Source organism: Nannospalax galili, unplaced genomic scaffold, assembly GCF_000622305.1.
Source record: "Nannospalax galili isolate Female #2095 unplaced genomic scaffold, S.galili_v1.0 scaffold127, whole genome shotgun sequence".
Classification (NCBI taxonomy): Eukaryota; Metazoa; Chordata; class Mammalia; order Rodentia; family Spalacidae; genus Nannospalax; species Nannospalax galili.
Genome location: NW_008360326.1, coordinates 5,600,827 through 5,611,361, shown reverse-complemented (window position 1 = coordinate 5,611,361; position 10,535 = coordinate 5,600,827). Strand labels below are relative to the sequence as shown.

General features: G+C 52.8%; 1 protein-coding gene across 16 annotated transcripts in view; it reads right to left on the bottom strand.

The window, feature by feature from the left end:
- Positions 1-10,535, bottom strand: part of Speg (striated muscle enriched protein kinase) — a 49,969-nt gene that overhangs the window by 19,333 nt on the left and 20,101 nt on the right. For 8 of the 16 annotated variants that reach the window (XM_029560057.1, XM_008825784.2, XM_029560058.1 and 5 more), the window contains 10 exons: positions 9,237-9,412; positions 6,559-6,819; positions 5,591-5,749; positions 5,288-5,477; positions 4,957-5,180; positions 2,153-2,272; positions 1,828-1,932; positions 1,457-1,663; positions 1,040-1,163; positions 773-948 (listed from right to left, as the gene is read on the bottom strand). In XM_029560057.1, coding sequence (XP_029415917.1) covers positions 773-948; positions 1,040-1,163; positions 1,457-1,663; positions 1,828-1,932; positions 2,153-2,272; positions 4,957-5,180; positions 5,288-5,477; positions 5,591-5,749; positions 6,559-6,819; positions 9,237-9,412 — 1,742 coding nt within the window. Of the gene's footprint in view, positions 1-772; positions 949-1,039; positions 1,164-1,456; positions 1,664-1,827; positions 1,933-2,152; positions 2,273-4,956; positions 5,181-5,287; positions 5,478-5,590; positions 5,750-6,558; positions 6,820-7,127; positions 7,914-8,019; positions 8,198-9,236; positions 9,413-10,535 lie in introns of those variants that run through there. The other 8 variants (XM_008825783.3, XM_008825781.3, XM_029560060.1 and 5 more) reach the window with 7 other exon arrangements.

The window sequence follows — 10,535 nt, the reverse complement described above, 5'->3', positions numbered from 1 at the left end:
AGTGTGTGCGTGTGTATGTGTGTGTATGTGTTGCTAGGGATCAAACCCAAGGCTTTGTATACGCTAGGCAAGTGCTCTACACTCTACCAGTGAACTACATTCTAAGCTTCTTTTTAAAAATTAATTAATTAGCTGGGTGTGGTAACGCACACCTTTAATCCCAGCACTCAGGAAGTAGACGCAGGCAGATCTCTAAGTTCAAGGCCAGCCTGGTCTACATAGCAAGATCCAGGCCAGCTTGGGCTACAGGGAGACCCTGTCTCAAAAGACCAAAACAAAATTTTATTTATTATGTGTATGAATGTTTTGCCTGCATGTATGTAAGTGCATCTGTGTCATATAATGCCTGTGGAGGCCAGAAGAGGATGTTGGATCTCCAGGAACTGGAGTTATGGATGGTTGCTAGCCCTATGTGGGTGGTGTGAACTGAGGCCCAGTCTTCTGCAAGAGCAGCCAGTGCTCTTTAACCACTGACTCATCTCTCCAGCAACCCCAGGCCTCTTTTTAAAATTTTTTATTTGCGACTAGGTTTCATTATGTAGCCTATGTGGCCTCAAACTCACAATCTTTCTGCCTCAGCCTCCTGGGTGCAGGCATCATAGACCCATGTAACCATGCATGGTCAATAAAAACCTTATTAGTATTATTACTGTAATCATGTGTAATACTGTTATTATTACCCAATTATAGGCCTGAAAGGGAGATTGGATCTCCAGCAGAGAGAGGTGCATGCCTCAGAGGGAAGACTAGGAAGAAGCCCACTGTCACCCACCTGCCAGCTCCAGGGTGACGGAGCAGGCCTGTGTGCCATGGCGATTTCGGGCAGTGCAGGTGAGGGGCCCCAGGTCTCGACGGCTCACTCGGCAGATACGAAGACAATACTGGTCATCATCTGGCTGGCTCAGCTCATACACACCTGCACGTGCCTCTAGGAGGGCTCCTCGGCAGCTAAGGGAGATAGGGACAGGAAGCTCTTGCCAGGTAGGGCCAGGGTTGGGCTGTCTCAGGTAGGGAGTGTGGTGAGCAGGGGAGGCCCTACCTCCTCCAGACAACTTGGGCCTCCACATGGTTGAAGGAGACAGTGACACGCGCAGGCTGTCCCTCTACCACATACACGATGTCTGGTTTGTCCAGCACAGCAGGGGCTTCCTCCAGGGGTGGGCCTAGTGGGAGGAAAACTCAGGCTCTGTGCTGGGCTGATGCTGGGGCCATGACACCCTCTGCTCCTCTACTAGAGCTCCAATTTTACAGATGGGGAAACTGAGGCTCAGAGAGGAGGAACACAGAAGCACCTAAGCAAGGACTACTGATACCAAAGCCTCAGCTTTGTACCCAGAACGTGGCTGCCACTGATGGGCTGGGGTCTCACCCAGCAACTGTTCCAGTCATAGTTGTCAAGTCCAGAGTAGTCCTCAAGCCTCCACTATGGGTCCCTCCCCCCATCCACATGACTTACCGTGTTCCAACAACTGTACAGGCTCTGAAGGTGCTGAGGGTTTGCTACTGCTCTTGCCACTGGTGCTGAGGACCCGGAAGATGTGTTGGAGCCCCTTCCGCAGTCCTATGGCTGCCCACTCAGGATCCTGCAGGCCTGTGGCCAGTGCTGTCCACTGGTCTGAGCCCAATACCTGGTGCTGCACCGTGTATGTCAGGGAGTCTGGGTCTAGAGAAGAAGAAACAGTGAAGATGCTCTTGGCCTCACTCCCAGCATACCACTCACTCCTGTCCTCTGACAAACTCAAGGATCTGGGCCCTTTGATGCCCTTCACCTGAACCTTTCCTTCCATACCTCATTAATACCCTCAGACCTGTGTGGCCCTGACCCACCAATAGCCATGTCCAGACTCCTGGGAGGGTTCCATGTGAGTGTGATCATCTTTCCAGTCACAGACACCACCTGCGGAGCACCATCTGGAGGGCCTGGAACCACATCTGCAAACCACAGGTAGGAAGTATGGGGTCCTTTAGAACTTAGCAGCTCCATAGGATCACCAACCCTTGGGCAGAAGGCTGGGGCTGACAAGGGCAAGGCCAGCTGCTCTCCCAGGGAATAGAGAGGAAGCTGGTGTGGAGGCTCCTTTTTGGCTGAGCCCTTGGGTGATACCAGAGGCCAGGTGGTAGACATAGCTGCCTGGAAGGATATCTGCCTCACCTGTGACATAGAGATGGGCATAGCAGGCAGCTTTACCCAGCTTGTTGGCAATGACGCTCTTATAGACACCAGCATGCTGAGGCCCCACAGCCGGGAACACCAGGCGATGTACATCCCTGTCTGATAGGGGAAGAACAGTGACACATGGGTAATCTAGGAGGATACTTTGTTGGGTGGGCCCATGCCAGCCCAGGCCTGGCCTCAGATACTCTACCCATTGCAGGAAGAGGGCAAGGGGGAAAGGGCAGGGCAGGCACCAAGAAGCATGGGCTTCCTATAGCCAATGCTGGCCTGAGCCTGCAGCTGTAGCCTTGGGCCCGCTTGTCCCTTCAGCACTTCAGGCCAGAACCTGTATCTTCTCACAAAGGGTCCACCTTTGACATCCCTCCCCCATGACAGTCTCCTCATCTCTGTACTTTCAAGGAGGCATAGCCATCAAATCAAAGCTCGGACAAGACTTTGTTAGTAGGCTACTTCCACAGTCTCTTCTTTCCCAGGCTCTTCTCTATGGCTGCTGCCTGTCCCTCATCTCCAGCAGAGTATGAGGAAAGTCCTCCCAGAGATCAGCCAAACCTAGCTGCCCCAACTCTCTTACTACCATCGCTGCTGCTACTCTCCCCTGACTCACAGATCATCAGGTCCCTAAACAAGCCATGTGACTTCATCTCTGGGTTTTTGCTCACCCAATTCCTCCCTTTTAGAATGTTCTCTTAAGCGTCCTTCTCCTTCAATACACACTTTAAGTGTATGCAGCCCCATGAAGCCCATCTTAAATGGCCCCCTGCCCCTCCCCTCCCAGGATCCTGCCCTTCCTGGGCCTCTGGCCCTCTGGCTGCTCATTCCTGGGTACCAGGACCCATGCTTTGGGAGATTCCTCCTCTTCACTTCCATGAGTCACAGCTCCTGTCTAGACTGTACTCTTACTTTTGTTCAGATCTGCTTGTTCTACCAAGAACTCAACGCCTTGCATGCAGTAAGTGCCAGATACGTTTCATATTATAAATTATAGTAAGAGTTGCCTGCTCTGTGTTCAGCCTATGCCAGGTACTTGACATGCTTTTCCCAGCCTTAATGCTTTCAACAACTCTACAAAATTATCCCCATTTACCAATGAGGTCAAAGACATTAATTGACTTGTCCAAGGTTACACAGCTAATAAACGATGAAGCCACGGTTTGAACTTAAGTTCCATTTTATTCCAATGCTCTTTCTTTGCACTCTACTCCGTCAGTGATAAGGAGGCTGTTTCTGCCAGGACACAAAGAGGAGGGGCCTGTACTGTCCTCTTTCATATCAGGGATGTCCCCAAACACCCCCCCTTCCTTTAGCAGTTATCTCTGAGTAGAATGGCCATCCATTCATTTATCTCTGCTGACACTATTTATAAGGGGAGAGAAACCAAAAGCTGCCAGTGACCCCAAATGCAGGCAGAAGCAAAGACGCCAGCTCAAATCCTGAGACAGACACCCACCCAGGGCCTCACAGTAGATGGGGACACAGGAAGGGCTATGGCTGAGCAATGACAGCCATTGGAGGAAGCAGTCCTTCCTTCCTTCCTTTCTTCCTTCCTTCCTTCCTTCCTTCCTTCCTTCCTTCCTTCCTTCCTTCCTTCCTTCCTTCCACCCCAAATGCAGGCAGAAGCAAAGACGCCAGCTCAAATCCTGAGACAGACACCCACCCAGGGCCTCACAGTAGATGGGGACACAGGAAGGGCTATGGCTGAGCAATGACAGCCATTGGAGGAAGCAGTCATTCCTTCCTTCCTTCCTTCCTTCCTTCCTTCCTTCCTTCCTTCCTCCCTCCCTCCCTCCTGTCCCTTCCTCTTTTGTTTTCTTCTTCTCTCCCTCCTCTGTTTTTCCCTCTTTCCTTCTTTCTTTCCTTTGTCAGGGTTTTCATGTAGTACAAATGAACCCCAACATCACTATTGCAGTCAAGAATGGCCTTAAACTTCTGATCCTCCTCCTTCTACCTCCCATGTGCCAGAATTACAAGTGTGTGCAACTATGCCCAGTTTATGCAGTGCCAGAGATCACACCCAGTGCTTCAAGGATACTAGGCAAACACTCAACCAACTGAACTACATCCCCAGTCAAGAGCAGTGTTTAAAAATGGGCATGAGTCAGGAGGTCCTCATAGGTGACAGTGTAGGTACCACCTAAGGGAGGCAGGAGGACCTCACATGAGGTTCAGGTTACTTCATGGATGGCGCACAGGCGTTCCCTTGGGAAAACAACCAGGTCAAAAGGATGCCAATCCAAGTATGCTGCTCTGTGTATCCCCAACTCCTTCTTCCTTATTTATCATTTATCAGCAATCCCAGACCCCTCCTTCCCCAGCCAGGCCCTGCCCAGGCTAGCCCTTCCACTGTGATTTCTCAGGCATATGGGAAGCACTGCTTTATCAACAATAGTGAGAATAGTGACAACGAAAACTGCAATAAGATGTAGCATTTGCTGACCATTCATTATCTGCCAGGCACTGCTCTTGGTGCTTTGTATATGTCTGAAGTGATCATCACAGCTCAGTTACAGATGAGGAAAGGCATGGTGGATTCTACAACCCACTTTCAGTCCTAATGCTGATCAGCAGTAGGCTGTACTGCCTGCCCAGTAAGTGCTAACAGAGCTACTCAAGGCAACTCAGCAGTGTGACCTCACAGCCCCTGGAGGCTCCATTCCCCAGACATCCCATCCTAACCAGACTATGAAGGGAAAGCTTTGAGAGGGCCCTGGGAGAAGGAAGACCCCTCAAAACCAAGAGTTGCTGGATGGGACCATCCCAAGGGTCCCTTCCCAGTCACTTACACTGTGTCATGCGTCGGTCATCGCTGCTCTGGATGCGGTGACCATTATGGAACCAGCTGATGGTGGGATAGGGCAAGCCAGTCACTTGGCACTCCAGCATGGCTTCCTTGGTTAGTCCCACCTCCAGGTCCTGCAGTGGTCGCAGGAAGTCAGGAATAGACAGCCGCTCCAGCTCTCCATGCTCTGGTTCCTCAGGAATGGATGGCATCTTCTCCAGCTTTGAGCTGTAAGAACCACACGGCTGCCCAGAGGTGCACAGCTATACCCTCCCAGCACAGGGTAAGAGTTCCTCAGAGGTGGTACAGGTGGCACCGGGGGTTGTGGGTGGTACCTGGGACCAGAAGTGGCTGTCCGAGGCTCCTCCACATACAGCTGGGCAGAGCAGTGGGCCTGGCCATGGGTGTTGGCAGCACTGACCTCATAGAGCCCCTCATCCTCACTGCCCACATGGGCAATGTGCAGCGAGTGCAGACCCCCATCCTGCCATAGCCGCAAGTTCTCATTCTCATTCACGGGGTGGCCTGGGAGCAGGAAGCAAAGCTGCTATAGTAGAGGGCCTTGCCTTCTGGGTACAACCCATCCTAGCCTGGGCCTTTTAGAGTTTTCCCAACATATTCAGAAGGGGGAACCATACCAAAATGAGTCCAGGTAACAGAGGGGGGTGGGGTGCCACTGATCTTGCAGTCAAAGCGGGCAGCACGGCCCTCTAGCACCTCCACATCTTCCAGCAGCCGGGTGAACAGAGGTGCCAGTGAGGGCCGTACAATCAGCCGGGCACTGCAGGTTAGTTCATCTGGGAGGAAGGGGACAGCACTGGGTCAGGAAAGACCATGGAAGCTCAAACACCCCATCTCACAGATCCCGCCCCACCTTAGGAGCCTGAGCGGAGCCCTACAAAAGTTCTGAGCATGAAGGCTGAGGCAGTGGGCCAAGATTCGAAGACCAGGCTTCCTTAGGGGGCTGGAGTCAGCAAGGATGGGCAGCAATGGAGCCCAGAACCCAACCAAGCTGTACCGTCTTCATTCTGCACGTTCAGGATAAAACACAGCCTGACTCTGAGAAGGTTCTAGAAGCTAAGCCCACTGCCCAGACCCTTTTCTGTGCCTGGTTCATGCCCATACTCGCTCCCATTTGTCCCACACCCAGATCAGATGCTTCTTGGCCCCATGCTACATCCCCCACCCCAGAAGCAAATGACTTCACTCTGCTCCTCAAGGAAAATGGGACCAGGGCAGAGATGTCAGAGGTAGTAAGAATAGCAGGCATCCATGAGTCGCCACCCTTTGCCAGGTGCCAGGCTTTGTTCTCTATAGGAGTTATTGCAGTAATCCTGCCACCTGTCCCCTCTGCCTGGTAGGTGTGAACACCATCCCTTTTTACAGATGAATAGTCTAAAGCTTGCCCAGAGGAAATGACTTGTTCAAAGACATGTTTGGCAACTTCACTGTTCAGGGACCAGAATCCCACAATATCTCCTCCCCACCCCCACCCCCAGCAGTCAGAGTGCCATTTCCTGGGCATTTGCTCTGCACACAGCTCTTTCAGTACCCTCCCTCCAGCTGTGGGCACCACAGAACTCCTAGCACCAGAATGTGTAGTTACCTTTGGCTGTGCTCAGCTTGCAGGTGTAGACGCCACTGTCATCCTCATGCACAGAAGTGAGCAGCAGTTTGCATTTACGGCCATCAAAATGCATCTTGCATTTGAGCAGCGCAGGCTGTAGCAGGCGGCCACGGCACAGCCAGTCCACCTCCACATCAGCAGGACCCGCCACCAGGCACTCAAACAGCGCCATCTCCCCGGCCCCCACGTCCACGTCCTGCAGGGGGGCCAGCACGGCCAGGGACCGGCTTTCAGGGTGTGCTGGGGGGAAGGCAGCCACAGGGGGCACAGACAGAGCAGAGACACACGGGGCAAGACACACACACACGCACACACAGAGAGACAGACAGATACAGAAAGAGAGATGCATTTGGTTCCTCTGGAGCCTGGGAAAGCCCATCCGCCCCGGGCAGAACAACAAGGAGCCCCTAGACCTGGCTCTGAGATGGCAACCCAAGTTGGCTCTGGGAGGGAGAGCTGATGTGTGGTGAGAGGGAACTGAGGGAGGGGATCCGAGAGTACTGTACAGTGGTAGCAACGGCGGCGGCAAAGAAAACACAGCACACCAGCTGGGTACAAACTGGACTTTATTTGCTCTAAGAAATAATGTTTCTGAACCTTCACCCCCAGTGTGGCCCCACTCCTGTGCCCAGCCTGGCTGCCTCTCACATTGCCAGACAAAATGTGCTGGACCTGGCTGTAAAGGAGGGTGCCCCACTGAGCCCTAAGCTTGCCAGGGGCCAGGGCTCAGCCTGAAGCCTCCAGCTTTTGGTATCTTGTGGAATATAAAGTGTTGTGCCATTTGAAACCCATTTCTGGAATGGTCAGTGCCCTGCCCCCTCCCAGAGATCTTGCTCATAGCATCTGCCCCTCTGGTCCCCTCCATCCTATGGATGCCATGCTCTGTCCTCTCTCATTCTGTCTTATCCCACCCCAGTTCAGAGGCATCCTTCCCTGACTGTCACAGACACACAAACAGACAAACAGATAGACAGACAGTGGTCTGTAGCAGCATAGCACATGCACTCGCTTGGTGCTCCCTACAGGGAGACTTGGGGAGCTTGGCACCCCTCATGGCTGTCCCTTCCCAGCACTCAGTCCATCTGGGGGCTTCCCGGCCTGCACAGCCATGTGTCCACTTGGGGAGGGAGGGTTCAGAGGGTCCCATGGACTACCCCAGGGTGTTGCATGGGCTGGGGAGGGAAGGGGAGGCTGGGATAGGTCCGGACCGACGGGCCGGCTGGGTCTGTGGGCAGGAGGCAGTGAAACACAGCGAGGTCCGAGAGGTGCCTGAGACAGGGGTGCGGCTCGGAGGGTAGCGGGGGCAGCGCAGGTGGCCCCCTGAGCTCACTCGCCTGTGTACAGACAAAAACCTCAGTCAGCAAGCGGCAGGTTAGTGCAGCACACACACACACACACACACACACACACACACACACACACACACACAGGCGCACAGACCTGGCTAGGGCCCCTCTGGATATGGAGCTGCCTCTAAATCTGCCACTTTCAGCTCTCCCTAGGTCAGCCCTGTGGTGGGAGGGCCAATGGCTAGCCTGGTCCCTGGAGTTCTTCGGCAGGCAGAGGCCCTGAGCAACAAGGGGAGAGGCGTTCATAGGCATCAGGAGCACCCCAAAGCCTGCAGAATGTTGAGAGGGATCCCAAAGAGAAAGAAGCACCAAGACATGGGTTAACACAGAGAAGCAAGGCAGAGCCCAACCCTGGAGAAGGAAGAGGCTAAGAAATGGGGCTGAAGAATTTAGAGCTCAGAGGTGGCAACCACAGCAACAAGAGGAACGGGGGGAGGATAAGGCAGGTAAGGCCTGGCAGAGGAGCCAGGACTGTTAAGATCTAGATTCCAGCAGGTACCTAGGAGTGTCTTGGGCTGGTCCTAGAGCTGGCCTTTGCCAGGCTTGAAGGAACTGAGCCCAATGTGGGGCAGGGAGGGACCATGGTAGGGTGAGGGGCTGAGGAGAACTTCCTAGTCCTGTGCCATCACAGGGAGAGAAGGCCAAGCAAATCAAATGGCCAGCCTCTGGAGGAGTGACCCAGCAGCCTTCAAAGGGCAGCCTAGCTAGCTCCTGTCATGCCTGCTCCTTGAGAGCCCTCTGTCTTATGTACCCGCCTTATGGCCCAGCCCTCTCCATACTTCAGGGCTCTGGTGCCCCTGAGGTTTTGCAATGTTCTGTACCAATGACACCCCAAGGGTCCCTTCGAACGGGTCCAGCCACCAGACTCTCCCAACCACAAGAGCTTCTGCACAGCAATCAGATGTGTAGGAAGAACAAAGGGGGCAAGAGGAGGGCAGGGAATCAGTGAAGGAGAGGCCTGGACCAAGCAGGGTGACAAAATCTTAAAAGAATACAGAAAGGAGATGGCCGGTTGCAGGGAGCAGAGTCTCCGGTTAATGTCAGGGGCTGTTGTGATGGAACCTCGGGACAGCAGATTGGGTAGCTAGCTGAGTATGGGATTCTTTGCTGTGTGGCTTTGGGTAAGAGACTCCCTTTCTTTGGGCTGTAGTTTAGCCAACTACAATATAAGCAGTTGGATTAGAGAACCTCCATGGCTCTTTCAGTGTAATTATCTTATAACTGAGGTTATATGTAGGTAGGGTGAGTGCCAGGGACAGGTGCATGGGAAGTGGGGGTAGGGGGGTCATGAGTATGTGGGCCTCTCACCTCGGACCTCCAGGCGGGCCTCACACTGCCGAGCTCCATACTCATTGACTGCCTTGCAGGTGTAGAAGCCGGCATCACCCCGCTCAGCAGCCAGGATCCGCAGCCTGCACAGCCCACCCTCAGCCTCTTCTGCAAAGCGCCGCTGGTCTGGACGCACAGGCTGCCGATTTCTCAGCCTGTCAGAGAGATAAGAACTTAATCCCAGAATCTGAGGTCTCTACCTGCATGCACCACAACTGAGGTAGAGGGGCTGGCTGCAGTCATGCAGGTCTCTCCTCCCCACTGGCTGATCGTGGCACCTCCAGGACCCAAGGCTAGGTTTCATTCTGACTCCACCTTCCTACCTTCTCCAAGAACTTTCCGACCACCTTGGCCCACTTGGATCTCTTTCTCAGAAGCTGTTGGCCTCTTAGAAGTCCTAAATGTCCCCATACCTTATTTCCATTTATTTGTAACAGAAACATAGACTTCCCATTTCCCAAAAGGGATACTAAAGAACTTGCAATGTTTAAAAAAGAAATCACACCAGAGACAACACAATCAACTAAAAATGAAGAAACAGGGCTAGAGAGATGGCTTGGTGGTTAAGAGCACTGGCTTCTCTTGCAAAGGGCTCTGGGGTTTGGTTCCCAGCAACCACATGGCAGCTAACAACCATCAGTAACTCCAGTTCCAGGGAATCTGATACCCTCTTCTGGCATCTGTGGGCATTGCACACATGTGGTATACCTACATATATGCAAGCAAAACATTCATACACATAAAAATAATCTTTAAAAATGAGAAAAAAAAGGGCTGGAAAGATGGCTCAGTGGTTAAGAGCACTGGTTGCTCTTGCAGAGGATCTGGGTTCGATTCCCAGCACCCACATGGTGGCTAACAACTGTCCATAACTCCAGTTCCAGGGAAATTCAAGGCTCTCTTCTCACCTCTGTAGGCACTGCACGACTCAGGTGCACTCACATACATGTAGGTAATATACCCACACATAAAATAATAATAAATTAAAAAATGGGAAAAAACCAAACCACAATGAATAATGGGTGTGCCAAGTAGTTGGCATGATAAGCAAGGCACAGCAGCGGAGACCTATATTCAACTCAGAATTTGGGCAACTCTGAAACAAACTGTGATGACTGGGCCTGCCAGAGGCTGGGCATAGAATGGGACTGGTCTCAAAAGCTATCCTGCATCAGCTGATGGGGTGGAGGTAGGCTGTCTTCTGCAGAGTGGGAGAAATTCTGGCCATTTCATTCCAGGTGGGCAGACATGGAACCAATCATTGTTCAAATGTCTCTC